This window comes from Tetranychus urticae, chromosome 1 (genome assembly GCF_039701765.1).
Source record: "Tetranychus urticae isolate SD_2017Ah chromosome 1, NJAU_TeUrti_SD_1.0, whole genome shotgun sequence".
Taxonomy (NCBI): domain Eukaryota; kingdom Metazoa; phylum Arthropoda; class Arachnida; order Trombidiformes; family Tetranychidae; genus Tetranychus; species Tetranychus urticae.
Window position 1 is genome coordinate 1,323,446 of NC_142958.1, and position 20,115 is coordinate 1,343,560.

At 32.3% G+C, this 20,115-nt stretch overlaps 3 protein-coding genes and 1 long non-coding RNA gene across 6 annotated transcripts in view; 3 read left to right on the forward strand and 1 right to left on the reverse strand.

Annotated features, from left to right (window-relative positions):
* The first annotated feature begins 281 nt into the window (after window positions 1-281).
* Window positions 282-2,178, forward strand: LOC107368182 (low-density lipoprotein receptor-related protein 1B). The gene is made up of 3 exons (XM_025162113.2): window positions 282-1,048; window positions 1,265-1,422; window positions 1,504-2,178. The coding sequence occupies exons 1-3, from the start codon at window positions 295-297 to the stop codon at window positions 2,047-2,049; spliced, it is 1,458 nt and encodes a 485-aa protein (XP_025017881.2). The 5' UTR covers window positions 282-294; the 3' UTR covers window positions 2,050-2,178.
* Window positions 866-4,259, reverse strand: LOC112539523 (uncharacterized). Its single transcript, XR_003083402.2, has 2 exons — window positions 2,210-4,259; window positions 866-2,149 (listed from the first exon to the last, which is right to left on the reverse strand). It is a non-coding gene; the product is annotated as an uncharacterized LOC112539523 (long non-coding RNA).
* A 79-nt stretch (window positions 4,260-4,338) lies between these two features.
* On the forward strand, window positions 4,339-8,987 carry LOC107368213 (low-density lipoprotein receptor). Its single transcript, XM_015935988.3, has 7 exons — window positions 4,339-5,722; window positions 5,806-5,972; window positions 6,279-6,702; window positions 6,781-6,926; window positions 7,013-8,016; window positions 8,101-8,206; window positions 8,296-8,987. Exons 1-7 carry the CDS (start codon window positions 4,594-4,596, stop codon window positions 8,338-8,340), a joined length of 3,021 nt encoding a protein of 1,006 aa, XP_015791474.2. The 5' UTR covers window positions 4,339-4,593; the 3' UTR covers window positions 8,341-8,987.
* A 5,516-nt stretch (window positions 8,988-14,503) lies between these two features.
* The window catches only part of LOC107368217 (pyrokinin-1 receptor-like), a 32,502-nt gene continuing 26,890 nt past the window's right edge, over window positions 14,504-20,115 (forward strand). For 2 of the 3 annotated variants that reach the window (XM_025162111.2, XM_015935997.3), the window contains exon 1: window positions 14,504-16,227. In XM_025162111.2, the coding sequence (XP_025017879.2) occupies window positions 14,907-16,227 (1,321 nt within the window). In that variant the 5' untranslated portion in view covers window positions 14,504-14,906. The remainder of the gene's footprint in view (window positions 16,228-20,115) is intronic. The other variant, XM_015935995.3, reaches the window with a different exon arrangement.

Consider the following 20,115-nt stretch of genomic DNA (forward strand, 5'->3'; position numbering starts at 1 on the left):
TTATAAAGCTAAACACTAAGTGCTTACATTTTAAAGAAATGGTAAATCTCACAGGGAATAGCGGGCTCAAGACTTAAAACGGGACTAAATACAACTTCTAACCAATAACGTTATTTAACCAAAGTCACACGTATTGATAAAAAATTTGATGACACTTTTGTCTTGAAAATTAACTCAATTTTTGCTTATTCAACTTATTGTCAATGGATGCTGATTGATCTTGACAACTCTTATAATACAACCTTATTCAAGTTGCTTATTCACTTTATTTAATAGTGTCTAATAACTTTAGCAATGAAAGACCATAACAAATCGTGTAAATGTTTTTCATCTTGTGCAAGCAAAGTCACTATTAACTATTGTTTAACAACTTTTTTTATTGTTATTTTATCTGTCAATTATTCCCATGCTTTTTGGCTCTGGTGGACTGGACCTGAGCCTGAAGTTCCTACCACAGAGCCACCAAAAGAGAATCCAAAGACAACTACAGATTCTGGTAAAAGGTCTCCTTCTGAAGATGTCACCCCTGAACCAGCAGTAGAGAATCACTGGCCAATCGTGAATTGTAGCTTCTGTCAGTTTAGTTGCCACTCGAGAAGGTTGTGTATTAGACCGCATTTGGTTTGTGATGGAATCAATGATTGTGATGATGGATCAGATGAGCTTTCATGTCCAAATGTAACTTCAATAATTGATCCAGCTTTAGATTGTGAGAATGGCGAATGTCCTCGGTCATACGAACGTAACCCAGGTGAATGTAATTGTAAGTGTTTAGGTGATTCTCGCTGTGCTGCATGGGTTTACGGAAATCCAGTGTGTACATATCGCAAAGGAGAAGTACCTTTGATCGTCTTTTCCACATTAAATGACTTATTTCAAGCTAATCTACCAGAAAATCGTACAGAAGTACAGGTAATTCAGCGGAACATGGGCCACAGAAATTTGTATGCTATAAGTGCTTTTGATTACAGAGCCGTCGAGAAGCTCTTAATTTGGTTCGATTCGATTGATAACAAAATATTTACGGGAAGAGTCAATTTAGAACAGGGTAAGTAACTTAAAATTTGCAATTTTTTAAAGCATATGTAAGTAAATTAACTCAAAAGGACAAATCAAAATTGATCTTCCTTTAAAACCAAATCATATAAATCTTATTAATTCTTATTATTTCAGAAAGAGGAACAATTCTTGTCTTTGATCAAAAGCAACTTTGGCCTCTTGTTTGCCATAAACACAATTGCATCAGTTTCTGATCTTCTTACAGAGTATCTCATTGAAATCCATGGACGTCAAGTAGTTATTGGTGGAACACATAAAATTCATGCATTTGTTTATGATGGGATGAACTACTCTTTAATCTGGATTGATGACTATGGAATCAGATCTGAAAAATTGCATGAGACATCTTTCATTGCGATGAATGTATGTTTTAATTATTAAAAGGACAATTAATTTGATTCTTTAAGACATTAATTCAACTATTTTCTTACTCCGACTCAACAGCAAACTAAACTTTACCGTACTTTGGATCCTTCTTATGATAGACCTGGATCTATCACTATCGATGTGAAGAAACAGTGCATCTTTTGGACAAATATTTGTCCAAATAGATCTAATTTTATCGAGCGAATCGATATAAGCGGTGAACCTAGAACTCAAATAGTTGAAACGAACATCTTGCTTATAGTTGGTTTAGCGATTGACACTAAAAACTCCAGAGTCTATTGGATTGATGGTTTATATGGTACATTGGAATCGGTCGGATATGATGGAACCAATCGTATCATTTTGTATGAATCTTTCCCCTTCATGGATGAACTTATATCAATGGACATATTTACAAATTATTTGTACTTCACTGACAAGGCAAACGGTACTATTCAACGTATCAATATAAACAATGCAGTCAAAAAAGTTGATACATTGATATCTGTTCCTAATGGACCACCTACATGGGTCAAAATAGTTAACCCGAGTAAACGTAGACGGAAAAGTTACGTCCGATTGCTGTCTTTATTTCAACCCAAAAATGCGATTATATTAACCTGATTTCCCGACTGTAGATATGTAAATTAAAAACGAATCAGTCGCAAGAATCATATCCGATGAAAAAGTCTTCATGGGTTCAGCTGAAATCCAAACTGGTTTCCTATGAAAATTGAAAAAAATGTCCATTAATTGCAATAAAAGTGGAAAAACTGATGCTAACGTAAATGCCATGTTTCACTAGATATGGATGAAGACATGAAGGCAACGTGTTATGCACAAGTCGAGGTTTTTCATTCAATTTGTAGATTCATTTAAATTGCTTGATGAAAAGATAACATTTAGACTCTAAACAATATAAAAACAACACAAGAAAAGATAAATCAATTTCAATAAAGCTGAATAAAAGTGAATGAACTTAATTTTGGAAGAAATGAGTTTTATAATTTATCACACTTGATCATTTCCCAATCTGTTTCATTGATAACTTGAACAGTGAAGAATGATAAACCGAATAATTTGCATGCAAGTGACAGGAATCAACACAGATCAGATTATCGACCTAAATGTTACAAAAATAGCTTTTAATTGACATTTACTGTTGACTATTTATTTGATTTATTGTGTACTTATTCAGGAACCAACAAGATGGCGTTATTGCATGAGATGCAATCAGTGCCATCTATTATCTGGTAAACAAGAGTAAACTCGAAACTCTAAAATGTTATTCAATTAAATTAATTGCCATAATAATCGTATTTATAAAGATGTTATTTCAATGCAAATGATAGTCAATAATAAAATGAGGAAAAGTGAAAAGTAAATGACATCTTCGTTGTAATGAAAGAATGAAGAAACTTCCTAACTCGTTGATTGTAATAGCAAACAAGATTTGTCATTGATAACTTGATTAAAACTGTTTTAAATGAGATAAAAATCCCAAGCAAAAATAATGTTTTTAATATAAGTTGTCTACACTTTAAGCGTTTTCATGTTAATAACTTAATGTTGTTTTAACCATATTGATGTTCAAATGACGTTCAAGCCTACCCTTCATTAAATCATTCAAGGTTGTCTAATTGCTGTTTAGTTTTGAAAGCATTTTTCAAAGTATTTTTCAAAGTACAATTGAAAGTAAGAAAAACGTTTCCATTTTTGTTGTTATTCAATCATTAAACGTCAGTCAAAATCTCTTCAATTATTCAAACAATTTTCATGTTTTCAGACAAATCACCAGCTAAGATCACAAGGCTGGTAAAAATCCTCTGAGAAATCACATTTCTTATTAAAATCAATTTATCATCTTTGAAAAAACACCGAATGATGGCTTCTATAATGATATTCAGCAAAAACAAATAACAATTCAAAATAAAGATTAAAAGCTTACAATAAACAAAATAATAAAATAACAAAATAATTTCAAAAGTAAACCAAAATCAAGCTTATAATTTGATCCTTAACCTGACCCAACCTAATAGAAGCAATAAACACTCATTAGATGGCGTTGGTTATAGACATTTTAAAACCATTTAAAAGATACTTTCAATTGAAAGATGAAAATGTAAATTAAATTGATTTTAGACATCAACAATTAATTAATAATATCTAAAAGTAATTGAGTGTTTGCCAAAAAATAGAAAATTGTTTTGATGAATTTACTTCGATAATCGATCAATTGGAAAATGAACGATTATTCAATCAATTCATCGAGATCGGACCATTTCTATTACGTCATATGGCGTGATTTTACGTCACATGTCTCACTATTTATGAATCAACATCACAGGGCGGGACCTTTAACCGAATCTCACCATTTTTGAATCACCGGTTGAATCAGCCGCCATCTATGGCTTATCCTCATCATGTTTACAATGAATTTGACGTCAAATTGTCCAACAATTGTCCACGTCAATCGGTAAAACTGACATCTTTTCAGGGTACATCTTATTTGAACCAGACGAAACAGGGAAAATAAGCTAAACAATTGCGATATTTAAAGCAAAATAAATGAATTAAAGAAAGGTCATTTTGCTTCCTACTTTGAATTATTTCTGATGTAATTCTGGTTTTCAATTTCAGTGAATCCTTAATCTTTAAAACATCAATTAACCAGAAACCACGAGACAACATGAACCGGTAAGGTTTTATTCACACATGGTTTGTGCTATTTCTTGGCGTGGCCTTTGTTTATTGATTTAATATGAATAATAGTTGATCAGCTTAATCATTAAGCCTTAATGATTTACTTTTCTTTGTATTGCGCTCATTTTTTGTATTCCCTCCTCTCTGTATTGCTGCCAAGCAACCCTTATAGGCATGTATTAGTTGATTACATGACTTGAAGAAAGGTTTAGATACGACTGATACAGACTATGTGCTACTTGATTGTGAGTTGAGTTGAAACGAGTGCAGAACTGTGTTAACCAAGTTAACTGTGTTAACTGTGTTAAAAGTTAATCAATTTTTGTTTCACTTTCATTAATCTTAAATTTTCTATTAATAGTTCGAAAAGATATTGTTTTTTGTTTTGTTTTTTTTCCCTGGACTTGTACACATCAATATATAATCAGTATTTAATTTCGTCCTTTTCTTCTGATACTGTTCATTATGAAAACAGCAAGTAAATCATGGAAGCTATTTAATTCATTTAATTTGTGTTTAAACATTACTAGCCATTCTTGGTTAGTATTGTTAACTTTACTTTTACTCAGTAATTATCCACTTCTCATGTTCGCCAAGCCATTATGTAAAACAAACTCTAATAGTACGGGAATTTTCGGTTTCCTGAAGCCGGCTCAGCCACATTCAGGAATAGATTGTGTAAATGGCCAACAACCCACCAAATTTGATTCATCTAATAGTCCTACATACTCATCCTCCAATTCACAATTGAATTGTGGAACATCACAATTCTCTTGTAATGATTCTTGTATTCCACTTTCATGGAAATGTGATAAAACCGCCGATTGTAAAGATGGTTCCGATGAAATGGATTGTATTTATCATGACTGTGATAACGATGCATTTAAATGTGCAAATGGTAAATGTATTCCCAAAAATTGGCTTTGTGATTCAGAAGATGATTGCGGTGACAAATCGGACGAAGTAAACTGTAAAATCACATGTCCACCTTCCCAGTTTACTTGTTTCATTGGTAATAAGTGCATCGATAAAATGTTACAGTGTAATGGTATTACAGATTGTCCTGATGGATCAGACGAAAAAGAATGTGGTCATGAATGTTCAGAAAAGGAGTTTAGGTGTGACGATGGTACTTGCATTGATAAGTCATTCCATTGTGATCAAGAGTTTGACTGTAAAGATCAAAGTGATGAGAAAAATTGTCCCAACACTGTATGTGCAAGTAATCAGTTCACATGTAGTGACGGAAAATGTATTGCTGATCTATACCGATGTGATGGTAACATGGACTGTAAAGATGAATCAGACGAACTTGGATGCCCCATGGCATTGAATACATCACATGCCACTATTTTCTGCAATGACAAATCTTTCCAGTGTCACGACAAATTGGAATGTATCCACATTGATTGGAAGTGTGATGGTTCACCTGATTGTAAAGACGGATCAGACGAGAAAGATTGTATTTATAATGCTACGTGTCGCCCTGATCAATTCAAATGTAATTCAACCGGTCAATGTATTCCTTCTTACATGAGATGTAATGGTGCTCATGAGTGTACAGATCATAGTGATGAAATTAATTGTGAAACACGTAAGTTGTTTTTTCCTCTGTATTTTAAATTTTCAAATTTGAGTATTTTTATCAATCTTTTAAATTTTATTCCATCCTTTCAGACTCAAATTCAACTTGCGGTCCTGATATGTTTCAATGCAGTTCACAGTTAAAATGCATACCTAAAGAAAAAGTATGTGATCGGGATGATGATTGTGGAGACTGGTCCGATGAACCTGCTTCTTGCGGCATAAATGAATGTAAATCTAATCAAACACATTGCTCTCATGTAAGCATAATTTTACTTGTTGATTATCATCTATCTTTATCAAGTCAATTGTATTTCTATTTTAGTTCCCCTTTCAGTACCTTAATCTCGAAAGCCTAAATTTTCCAATAATGACTAATCTCAGGTTTCTTCTAGTCTACTCTTTCTATCTCTCATCTTTATCCATACCTCTCTTTACTCTCTTTCTCTTTCTTTACCTTTACTCCTTTTCTCTTACTACGTTCATCTTTTTCTTTTCTCATACTTTTCAACTGATTTACATTATCATCTTCACTATTCATTAAAACATGTTTCTTTTACTTTCAGGAATGTATTGATGATACAATTGGATTTCATTGTGCATGTCCTAAAGGATTAAAGCTTGGTAATGATAGTAAAACCTGCTATGATATTGATGAATGTACCGAAAATTTTGGCGTCTGCTCCAATCATAAATGTTTCAATACTAAAGGAAGCTTTAAATGTGAATGTTTCGATGGATATCTATTGGTTGATCATCGTTTCTGCCGAGTTAAAACTAATGAACAGCCATTAATCGTTTTTGCCAATCGACATGATATACGTCAAGCTCATTTACCAGCTAATCGTTCAGGACCGCGACATTATGCACCTTTATATCGTGAATTAAGCTCGACTGTAGCTATTGATTATAATCTTAAAGGAAATTATTTAGTTTGGTCAGATGTAAGTGATGAGATGATTTATATCGGAAAGCTGAATAAGAGTAAAGGTTAGTTGTAATTAAGCATTTAGAAAATTTCATCTTTTTATTAATGTCTGACAATTTTATTCTACCCGCAATTTTTAGAGTCTATCCATGCCAAAGAAAATTTTACTTCCCTTATTTCAACTTCTGTAAAAAGTGTTCACGGAATTGCCATTGATTGGATCCATGATTTATTATATTGGACGGATGATATTGCTAATACAATTGAAGTCGCTCAAATTGAAAAGGTATTTACACGATTTCAGACGTTAAATTTCTATCAAATTCAGTCAAGTCGTAACCTTTTCTATTATATTTATATCACTTTTTACAGCCTCACAACAGAAAAATCATTATTGAATCTGGTCTTGATGAGCCTCGAGCCATTGTTGTGGATGTGAAAGAAAGCATGCTTGTTTGGACTGATTGGGGTGACCATCCAATGATCGAAAAGTCATCCCAAGATGGTTCAAACCGAAAAACATTAGTCGATACAAATATCATTTGGCCAAATGGTTTAACTCTCGACATTGTTACTAAAAAAATTTACTGGTTAGATGTCAAATATCATACTTTAAGTGCAATCAATTACGATGGAAGTGGTCGGATAACACTATATGAATCTCACACATTCATTAATCAACCATTCTCAGTGGACGTATTTGAAGACTACTTGTATTATTCAGATTGGAAACTTGAAGCAATCCAACGTATCAATATCAACGATGAACCACGAAAAGCAGATACTTTCATGTCTGGACTTGTTGAATCTCCAATGGGTGTAAAAATTGTTCACTCAAGTAAACAGCCAACAATCTCAAATAAGTGTAAATCATCAAAATGTACTCAATTATGTTTGCCATCATCAACTAAATCAACTAATTATCAATGTGCATGCCGTAAAGGATATTTACTATCAACTGATGGTTATTCCTGTACATCAGCTACCTCTGCAATATTGCAAAAAACCTCTTCAATTTTAAGCTCTACTGCGAAGTCAACAACAGTTACCAAAACACCGGTAACTGTAACATCAACTGTCCAATCATCAACGTTCCCATCTAAGAATGAAGTATCAAGTTCATCATCAAGCATTGGTAGTGATAAAGATTTAGATGAAAGCTCATCTCTTCGAAAGGGAGACAAATCAAAGGACACTTCATCAGGAATCTCAAATGATTCCTCTATTTTCAGTGATAATACCAATATAGTATTAAATTCGCCATCAAGTTACTTCGAAACTGATGCTCATCTTGCTTTCATCATTATTGCCATTTGTTTGACTATAGCTTTGTTTGTAACTCTGCTAACATTTATAATTCATAAGAATTATGCTAAGTAAGTTTTCTATTTCCTGGTTATTTTTACAATTTAATCGATTTTTCTGTTTTCTAATAATTTCTCTTTTCCTTTCAATTTTAGGAGAAGCATGACATCAATGAATTTTGATAATCCGGTTTATCGTAAAACCACAGAAGAACAATTTGTACTTGAAAAAAGTGAAGATACTGTTAATTCTTATCCATCAGTAAGTTGATGAAAAGTTGAAATTAAAATTCTCACGTTGCTGCAGAAAAGCTAACATTGATTACCTTTCTTCCTTTCTTTCAATTTTAGAGTCTGGAACCGTTAAATTGTCCGGGAACAAATGAATTTGTCTGATCAACATGACAATTTTCCTTTTCAGTTTCTTTTTTTGTAAATAGATTAAATACTACCTGTAAATATTGTAATCCTTACGAAAGGCAGATTTCTCATTACTCTCTGTTTCATTTGCTCTCTCCTTTTTCTTCTCCTTCAATCCTTTATTTCTTCCTAATCTATTTTTGTTTTTTTTTGAAACCACCATCAGTATCTTCAAAAACGCCCTGACTCAACTCTACACTTTTTTGTTTCTATCTTGTTCAGAATCTCCCTAAAATTTCTTTTTTTTCTATTTCAAAAAGTAACTCTTTTTGAAGCTTTTCAATATAATTGTGATCGTTTTAGCGAGAGATTGGATAACAAAAAGAGCAAAAATTCCTCACGCAACTAAAGACAACCTGTCAAAGCATTTAATATATTCACACTAAAGCTAAAAATCAAAATGGACAATGAAATATTTCAAGTCACAATTTCCTGTCTCAACAAGGTGCAATCTCAAAGCCAAGAATCAACCAAACAACCAACTCCAAGTAAAAGTCAGACTTTTTTCAGGCTCTAATCTTTTTTGTTGTGAACCTCAAATTTAGGATTAAACAACTAATGAAAAAGCAAAAGCAAAAATGAAATGAATTAAAATTTAGTGTTTGTTGAATAATTTAAACAAATTGTGTCTACGCTTTCATTGATTGTTTCAAAAATTGTTTCAATTATCTCATAGATTTCATGGATTGATACTAAAGATGATAAGCATTAAATCAACAAAAGAGGAAGAAGTTATCAGGAAAGAGTAAAAGCCAAGGAAGAAGCTGAAAAGGTACAGAAGATGAGCCAAAAAACAACTAAAGAAGGTGATGCTGAAAAAAGGAGGAGTTAATGAGAGTCTTTTGAACCTGAGTGAAGGTTGAATAGAGATGATTTTGATTACCAATAAAACCCTACTAATAATAATTGATTAATTGCCCCGGGTTGGACAGTAAAAGTCATTAGTTAAAAGCTGATATTACGTTATCTCCTCAGGAACAAACATGAGATATAAAGCAAGCAGCTTGTTTCAAATTCAACAATCAGAATAAATATTTTTCTTTCTTTTAAATATTCTCATCATCATCTTTAAAACACCATCAACATGAAAATGATCATCACCATCAATATTATCGTCATCATTATCATCGTCTTTTCACTTATGACTTTTGACTGATTTGGAATGAGAAAACTCGGAAAAAGAGATGAAACTGAAACGATGCCTAAACTAATTGGAATAATTTCAAGAAACAAGATTAGTCTACAAATTGGGTCAAAACCTTGATTGTTATTATAAATTGAAAATCTATAACTTTTGTGACGACTGGCTGATTAGCGTACTGTTTAAACTGGTGTTTAAACTTCACTTACCCGACTCATTTTGAATAACAACATCAACACCGAATGATACTTTTTACCAATCACCTGACGATGGTTAAGTAAACATATTTTGGATTCCTGATTTTGCCTGCTCTTCATCATCAACACCATCAATAGAGACAATCAGAAAGAAAGAAAAGTGGAAAAAGAAAGAAGAAAAGAAAGATTTGAAAGAAGAAGAAGATAATCATGCAAAAAGTGCTATCAGATTACGTTGCAAACATATTCTCGAGATTACCTTTAAGTTAACCATTTTCCCCTTCTACATCAACATAATTTCAAACGTGGTTACACACGTTTCTTTGTTATTATCATCATTATCATTATCATTATCTTGCTCACTTCCACATTTCTTCTTCTTCTTCTTCTCTTCAACTCTTTCTCTCATCATAATCATCTTCACTGAACCAAAAGGCCTTTCCTTCCTTACATCTTCTCATCTTAAACATCATGATTCCTGTCCAAGGTAAGGATATTCCTCTTGTTAATAATAATCATTTTAGACTTTCTCCTTTTTTTCAGACTCCAAGAACCTGATTTCGCCCTCATCTCCTTCAAACCGTTAAATAAAATGCCTTCAAATAATATAATAACCTTAGCTAATGATATAAAAATGCTGAACAAAACAGGTAATGAAAAATGGTTTCACAGATTTAAGCGCAACGATTAACTTGGCAAACTTTCAACTAATTGTTCTAAAGACATTCAAGTGAAAATTACATTTGATGAAACAATTTTTCCATTTCCATCTGAATGATGAATGTAGAGCTGATTGAAATTTTCGAAGAAATCGAGTGTTTTTTGTATCCTTTTAGCACTAACCACTGTGACAGTTGTTTAAACACATGCAAAATCATACGATAAATCACCAGATCGACAGGAACAAGTTAATCCGGTGCCCTTCATTTGAATTCAACTCTGGAAATGCAAAACATTTGCAAAACCTGCATAAACATTGTTGATAAAAAAACAAGGAAATGAGCCAGAAATAAACTATTAGGTCAAAAAAGTACAACTTTAGCACCTTGAACACAATAATAGATACAGGTATGAATTTAAAATGAACAAATAAGTAAATATTAATTGCTTAGACTACAACTTTAACCAGGATATACAGAGACTAGACAGACATAAATATAAGGTTAATCCAAGCAAACCGGTAAATATCTGACATTTGGCTAATTGGTTATTGAAGTTAAAATTGGCTGGACCATTTCAGACAATTATCATCATTATCTTGGTTCATCAACAGGTCGACTTAATTGTACAATGTTCATGAGAAACAATTTCTCAGGGTTAAATCGATATTCTCATTAAAAACAATCAACTTGACTGTCTGTTTCAACTGAACAACCGGTAACAAACCGGGAGAAGCAAGAAAGCAAAGTCATTTCCTACAATTTGGTCTGTTTTCCTTTTCAAATTCAATGGTTTACTCAGGTTTAAAATTTGTCCAACTAATTACAGTTGATGGCGATAATAAGACGACAACGGCAATGATGATAATGTTAATGTTGAGATTGATTCGTAATAAAATTTGTAATAAGAATATTTTAAAAGGTAAAAAGGTTTGGTAGCAAAGCCATCATTACAAACCAGACTTGGGAAACATAGACACTTTGGGTTACCCTTGAACCAGGCCATTCCACTATTACATATAGCTTTTGGCAAGAAAAGGTTATTGATTTGAAGAGAGAGAGAGAAAGAGGGAAAGAAACTCAGGTGATGATGAAGACGAAGCAAATCAAGAAAACTTGTAACTTAAATAATAGCGTTTGTCTACTTTTTATAACTCATTTTGTTTCACTTTTTTTGCCTTCTTTTCCAATAAACCAAACCCTTTTCTTGGCTACTTTCAAGCGCGCTCTATTCAAACTGTTTAAACACATTGTTGAGCTTTAACTCTATCATCATAATCCTCATCCTACTCATCATCCAACTTCAACACCTTTTTATAAACCTCAATTCACCCTCAAATTGTCTCATACAATCTCATTGAACCGTTCAAATGGTTTGAATAAAATAACCAGCCACAAAAAAAAGGTTGTCTTTCATGTTGCTGTTTCAGTCGCTCTAATGCAAGGTTAAATCAATGATTACACTTACAGGAATTAATAAGAGTTAATAATCATGTAAATGATTGCTAATGATGTTGTGAAGATGATAAATAAAAAGACGATTAATTACCACTGGAAATGGTAAAGTATTCACTGTTAATCGTCCAACAGACGCCTTTTATTGGCCTTTTCAATCTAATGTTTCCCATTATTGGCAATGGTTATCCATTGAAAGATAATAAAATACAATAGCAGTTCGAAACGTTGCTGCACATTTAAATGCTATTTAACTCAATTGATTAATGTTAATTTGATGATGTAATGGTTAATTTGAGAATGTAAAAAATTCAAAGTTACATCATTAATAATTTTTCAAAGCCTCAAGTTAAAAACCAGAATAAATCGAGTTTTCTGGCTTTACTTGTGTCTCCAATCAAAATCTGTTTTTAAGATTAACGTGTTTTTAAGCAAGATTAAGTATCAAATGTCGAAACAATTTAAGCTATTTCATCACTTTAATTGTGTTGGATTATTGTTGGATAATCATTTATGAACAGTGTCTCAGTTACAGGTGAATAAATCAACATTAGTTTCTCAGCATTAGTTTCATAGACAAGTGAATATTGTGATTAGACAATTTGTTTTATCCATTAGATGGTTAATGAGTCTGACTCTTGTTTATTTATTTAAACCTTTTGGATTGTTATATGATCGAATAGAGTAATTAGTTGATGAGAAAAATTGTAATCACTCATTAATCAATAATTACCATGAAAAAAGATCAGATATAAATTGACTTTGATTAGACAATTGATATCATTTCAGTTTTGTATATGGATTCAAGTTCAGTCAATTATTAAACAATCATTATGATTTAATGAGACAATTTTAATTCCTTTAGAGTAGATCGGCTAAAAGTCTACCTTTTTACAGTCAAATGGAAAGACATCAGACTATATTGTTGAACATGATAATGTTAAAAAAGTGTTCAAGTTTAATTGCCAATTCAATGAACACTGAGACCAGAATAACCGCCATACTCTTTAAACAGTCCGCCGTATGGTTTGAGTGGTGACATCTAGCTTTTCTTTCACTAACGATAGGATCTGCGAAAATTGTTTGACAATAAAAAATGTAAAGTTTAAACTTTAAATGCTTGTTTACATATTACAAGCTGAGACACGATCATGACTGATCGTAAATTTCTTTTAACCACCCATGCTAACCGTCTTTTCACGGTATTGTCCATGTGTTGGATTGAGTGGTGGACAATATGGCGGACAATACAGTGAGATCCCAGATAATGAGAGTCCCACATAATGAGATAAATTTATCAACGATCCCTAATTAAGGAGGAGTTAATTCAATTTGAATTTCATCAAATTTCATTTTGATTTCTTTAATTATCAATTAGCTTATTTAAATTTTCTTTCGTAAAATATTAATCAAAAAACTCACGAAATCATTTTAAACTAACATTTATGATAAAATTCGATCTATTAAGGGAGATTGAAAATCATGAAATAAGCTGCCCGATGAATAGTGAAAATAAGCTATTCCACAGTACTCTCATTATCTGGGATCTCACTGTACGGTGAAAAGATGGTAAAAAACTGGTGAAAAAAGTCGGTCCCCTCTTTCCTCTTTACTCAAATGGCAAAGTTTCACATAAAATCCTGGTCCAACAATCAACCATCAACCTAAATAACAAAAAGTTTTTCCCCCTCTCTCAATGTTATTGAATACGAATTCTACATTTTTTCCCCCAGTCTCTATTTTCATGAATTTCTCAGAGGTCATGATATTCTGAGGACAGGTTTCCTATTTTTCGTCGTTGTAATTGAATTAGGGCTTTCACGCTGTGTAATTTTTTTTCTTAGAACCCGCTCAGTTCGACCACAATCTTGACGCAAAAATTTGATGCTTTGACTTTATATATTGTATGTATGTATAGATGTATACAGATGTAGATAGATTATACTAACGTTTAAAAGCTAAGTTAACAATTAAAAGATAGTTAAGACTATTATAAATAGCTACTGATAGAACATTTACTGATGTTGGATCATCAGAATGACGATGAAAAAACAAATCCTATCAAAGCGCAAAATATATTGAACAGTGTATCTTTGCCCAACAGTACAAGATTTCAGCGAATCTAATCGAATAATCGGAAATATATCGACGTTACTTCACGTTATTACTAGTTCAATTTGACACATGAAACAATTAAACAATCAATTTTCTAGACAATTATTTTAATCTCATTTGCTTGAAAAATAAAATGTTAACTCAAATGGTGAACACAAGATGGCAGAAGCAACTTGAACCATAAAACCTACAAAAACCCAAAAAATTTGCAAAAACAAGATGATTATTGTTAAAAATTATCTTGATTAATCTAAATATAATGTACTTGAATAATGGCCTTAAGGTTTGTTTGTTGAAATGAAACCTCGCCATTGCACAAACATATGATTTTCATGAGAGATAAAAGTTGAGTTGAAAATTTTGTGAGGATCAAAAATGGCAGGAAAAGACGGAATGAAAGCTGAAAAATGAAAAGAGTAAAATGATTAAGATCAGTTATTTGGAGAAAGAGAGAAAAGAGAGAGAGAGAGTATGATGATCAGGATGAGAATAAAAAAGAGATGAAGAGAAAGATGAAGAAGAAGAAAACGAAAGTAAATGGAAGATAAAAAGTGGCAAGAAAAACAAGAAAATGAAACTGAGTTTGAGCTTGAAACGAAGATGATGATGAGATTTGCTATCCATAAGTTTTTACTAGTTTTATTCAACTTATCTTGGCATCAACTTATCATATAATATGAAGCATTTACTCGCTCTTTTTTAACCAGTTTAACAGCGAAAACATAAAGTTACCCAAAACCGTCATCAACATCAAGACAGTCGTCACAATGATTACCAGTAAATTAAAATTGTAATCAATAATAAATTTGAATCAGTTGAAAATTGCCAAGCAAATTGCAAGTTCACCTGAGAAAATTTTTTACTTCGTTCAATCAGATTCTCAAAGCTAGACAATTGGAGAAGCAAAAAATGTGACATTAGTTTAATTTGTGTCTTAAGTGTCTAGTGATTAACTGATCAACCAATTTACCAACCATGGAACCAAATGATTTGATTGAAAACTTGATTCTACCCACAACCATGTCACCCTTTTTGCTGATTAATTCACGTTCATCTTCATCATCCAGATTCTCTGATTACATTCAACCCTCATCGACTCTTTACATTGACGAATCATCTTCATCATTGCTACTACCAACATCAACATCAAACCCAACTCAGACCAACTCGACGGACCAAGAGTCTCGCTGGCTTCAATCGGAACCTCTACTCATCCCAGTCACTGTACTGTACATATTGATACTCTTGGCTGGTGTCATTGGTAACATTTCAACGTGCATTGTCATTGCTCGAAACAAGTACATGCGAACGGCCACCAACTATTACCTCTTTAGTCTGGCCATATCTGACCTTTTACTACTCATCTGTGGTCTTCCCCAAGAGTTGTACCTCTTGTGGCGACGTCGACCATACATTTTTGGTGAATTTTTCTGCATCATTCGCGGCCTCTCATCTGAAACTTCCTCCAATGCCTCAGTCTTGACCATAACTGCATTTACCATTGAACGTTACTTGGCCATTTGTCATCCTCTCAAGGCTCACACAATGTCCAAGTTGTCTCGAGTAATTAGGTTAATCATTTTCATCTGGATTTGTGCTCTTCTCGGTGCTCTCCCTTTAGCTCTACAATTTGGCCTTAAATATGATGAAAACATTATCGATGGTTCATCTTCAATCTCGGCCATTGAATCAACCGCCGAGTGTACAGTTATATCACCAATTAAACACTCTTTTGCTATTTCATCGTTAATCTTTTTCATTATCCCATCACTTTTACTGACCGTCCTTTACCTTTCAATTGGATTACATTTAAGGCAAAGTGAAGCTCTTAAACGTAACCAACCCGACAAGTGTAACTGTTGTAGTTGGTTTAAATGTCGATCCCAGCTACTCAAGAGTGCAACCCAAGGGTTGAGACATTCACCAAGCATCCATTCCAATAATGTTGGTGAAGATGACAATGAACAGGAGGAAGATGAAGGGGACAATAACAATTGTGAGAGTAAAAAAAGTGTCCACTCGAGTAATAATTTTGTACTAGCCAAGTATCACACAACTCTGTTGACCAGAAGTAGTTCACTTTATTCAAAATTTAAACCTTCACCTCCTTGTATCCGTTATACCGATTCAAGATCACCATCAAATCATCATTTACACAACACTAACCCTCACCACCATAGTCACAATAAACACAATAATCAAACTCATCTTCACCATTCTCATTACCCACATCACCACTATCACAATGAATCCAGTGCATCCTCATCATCTAGACGAGCAGTCATTAAAATGCTGGGTAAGTTTACAATTCATTTCATTCTTTGCCAACATTATCAACTCAATCAACTTCAAATCGACAATTGAAGCAAATCATTTTTGCAATATTTGATTAGCAAGTGATGCTTGTATCGGCTTGAATGAGCCTCATTCGATAGAATAGTTTAGTTATGAAAAACCTCGATGACCTGGAACCTTTCAAACCAATGATCAGAATCAAGTCAACTTTAGCCATAAAATTATCATTAAGAGTCAATTGTTTTATTTTTAACAATTTAACAGCAATAATGCAAACTAACCTTTCAATGTTTGTTTAACCTCAACTCGAGTAAAACTTGTAAGCTCTTGACGAACCCGACTTACATGATCAAAGATTCAAGACAAACTTATTTGGAAAAAGATTTCTTGATAAAATCTCTAACCACTTTTCGATGCTCAGATTCACTCATTGCTTGAAACTTTTCATGCTTATTCTGTTTATTGACTTGCAACTGAATTTGTTGAGAAATTTTCATAATTTGGTGATAGTGAATGATATCACCCGTTAGTTGTTTACCCATTCACAAATTCATAGAATCTATTGATTATTATTTTCCATAATTTGCATGGGAAAAAGTTTTTGCACAACGTTTCAAGTCACCAGTAATTCTTGAAGCAATATTTCCTCAACTACTGGCCTCAGGTTCATAAGAGTATCAAATACATTTTAATCTTGAAATTCTCAGCCCTTTAGCTATGAAAAAGTTCCAAGAAATTCATAAGTTGTAACAATTTTCCCACCAGAAACTCGAGTAAGACAAATGTTTATCAGTTTTACTGGTAAATGAATTTTAACCAGCAAAAGCAGGCAACGCCTTTCAACATTGTCACAATAATCAGATGAGATAAACCGAATCTTTGAGTGACCCTGAAAAATCTGCAAATCTCAAGTTGACCACATCGCATTAAATCGAGTCCAAAATTACATGAAAATTAATCTCTTATTAGTCGTCAGTTGATCAACATGACGAATAGACAACTGTCAATCAGAATGATTGATGGATTCTAAATTTACTTTGGCCTTTGTGTTGCAAGTGCCAACTTTAAACTTCACAATCGATGTGAATGTCAATATTGATTGGCAAAAGAGCTTTTCTTCTCATTGGTCATTTCGAATGTGATAAATTATATTTCGAATGAAACTTTTTAAAGCAATTAAAGTCCAAAATAGATTGATTAATAATTTAGTAATTTTTACTTTTACCTACAAAAATTGATGTGAAAAGCGGAAAAAAGTGACTCGAAATGTTTCTCTCATTTAACTTCAATTTGTATTCTCTGATTAATGATGTTGAATTACAAAAGCCTGAAGCAATGAGTTAATCAATTCAATTTTTGATTAATTCACCAGAAAGAAGAAGCTTTTTTTCATTTCCATTTTGCTCAATCATAAATGATGAATAACATTTAAATTGCATTCAACTGTTTAAATGAATATTTAAGAAGCTTTAATCCAATGTTATTTATAAAGTCGATCATTGTCTTTACAATAACAAATAAATAACGTTCAAATGGTCTTATCAGTCCACTTCATTAACACTCGTGATTACTGAATTGGCTCATTAGAATTCATTGAAATAGTCGATGAAAATAAATCATTTTAATGTTTATTATCTGAATCTTTGATGACTTCAATGTCGACTTAACATTTGATTCCTCAAAGAGACAAAACTCTCATCAGAATTTTGCCAATTTTTCGAAATTCCATTCCCAGAAATTCTTATGAATGAACGACTCGAAAAGCTACAAAAAACCTTGAAAGACGCAATGAAGTTCATCTTTCGAATTTTGCGAGTTTTTCGTTTCATAAAAATCTCGCATTCAAAGGTTCGATTTTTTTATGTTTTGAAAGGAAAAATATGTTTTTGAAAAAAGTGAGTTTTCAATTTTCTTCACTTCGATATGTAACTTGGAAACTTGACTTGAATTCGATCAACTGAATCCATTGAAGCAACCCAACACTTCGTTGGATTCATCGACCTCTCCAAGTCTCGTGATTGAGCAATAAAAATAAGTGAATGCAAAGAATCAATGATTCATGTTACATAATTGTTTACTCAGAATTGACCACAATTGATTGTCCTGAAATGCAAATTTGTATTTACTTGACTAAACAGTTGATTGACAAAGATCAACAAAATTCTGTAAATTATCACAATAGACATGACAAAGTAAACATTTTCTCAATCAAATTACAAGTTTAAAGCTAAATTTTGTTCAATGATTACCATGAGAAAGGAAAAGACAAAATGAATCTTTTGTTACACATTAAACACTTGAACATTTCAAACAAATCTAATCATGGTTAGTCAACTTTTAAACACATTTTGTTGACAAAAAGAAGAATTAAATTCATTTAATTAAACAATCTTTTTTTCCAACCACTTCTTAATCATTGAATTGAAACAATTTATTAAACAGATTTGGTGAAAAACGAAGCGAGAAAAAAAAGTGAAATTAATTTGGCGTTTCAATGTTTTCTTCATTGTATCATGTTGATTCAGGTTACCATTGTCATGGAGGGTTCCTCATTAGCAAGGCAACAACTGAACCCAGAATCAGTTGGAAACTATTATTATTAACCTTTCATTATAATGATGATTAAAGGATAACTTGATAACTGCCTATTGGGATTAACATTGTTATGTTAATAGAGTTTACTCGAGAAACTCACATATTAATAATTTGGGTTGAAATGATTGGATCGCTTTTGGACAATTTATCGATCAATTTCATCGAATCTAATTGAACACTTTAATCGATCTTTTAGTCGAAACTTGTGTTTGCTTCAACAATTGTTTTCCTTTGATTTAAATTTTCCAATTGCAATTATTCAAGACAAATATTTGATGTTAACAGAAATTTTTGTTTTCCACTTTTTCAAACATTTATTTTTACAACTTTACCGTATTGAACCTTGATGTTGATTGACAATATGTTGATCAAGTTGATTAAAGTGTAAATGATTGAGTCAATGCAATTTACAAATGTAATCTGATGAAAAGAGATTGAATAATAATGAACAATTTAATGCTTTACTTTAATTGATTTTTTTCACTGTTTTGCTGTGTTTCAAGATTTGTAGTAAAAGATTATTGAAGTTGAAAACAATTGAATGAATGAAAGTTTTAAGTAATGATTTTACTTGCTTTTTCAAAATGATTTCAACTTTGACTTCCATTTCATATCAAGTTATCGATCTAATTTGGGTGAAAATTGTTCACAAATTACATTTCATGATTAGTTGAACTCGAGTTTTCTGGCAAAGTTAACTGACAGTTTGTCATTTGATTATTGTGATGGAAAGAAGGTGAAAAATTAATGTTAGACAAAAGTCACAATTGATAATATTCATTGAATTACCGCAACTTGCAAGTATCTTTGTTTTAACCCTTTTCTTTACACAATACTTTCATCATTTCTGGTTATCCATTTAATTGTTGTTGGATCTCAGTTTTTCCTTTACCCACTTTAATAGCTGAATAATTGAATGGTATTCAAGCTTTTAATCAACTCATATAACTGAGGCATTTGCCTGAGGTAATGCTATGAACACTCGACAAATAATACCGCAATAATGCAACTTCATTTACTCAATTAATATATTAACGTTAATATGCAAAATCTGGTTTCAGCTCGAGTACAACTCCAAGCTTTTGTTTACGATCGTTCCCTTATCAGGGATTGAAGTTTTACTGAGAGTTCAACTGCCTGAATTTGTGTAATCACATTTACGACTTATTTAGATGAGAAATTTGTTCAACATTTAGACATGAGTGCAAAGTTTATGCTCTGATTTGATCAACGACTTGTGCATCCATCAAAGTTTAACTGATAAACTTGACTAACTTGGCTTGTCCTCATTGAC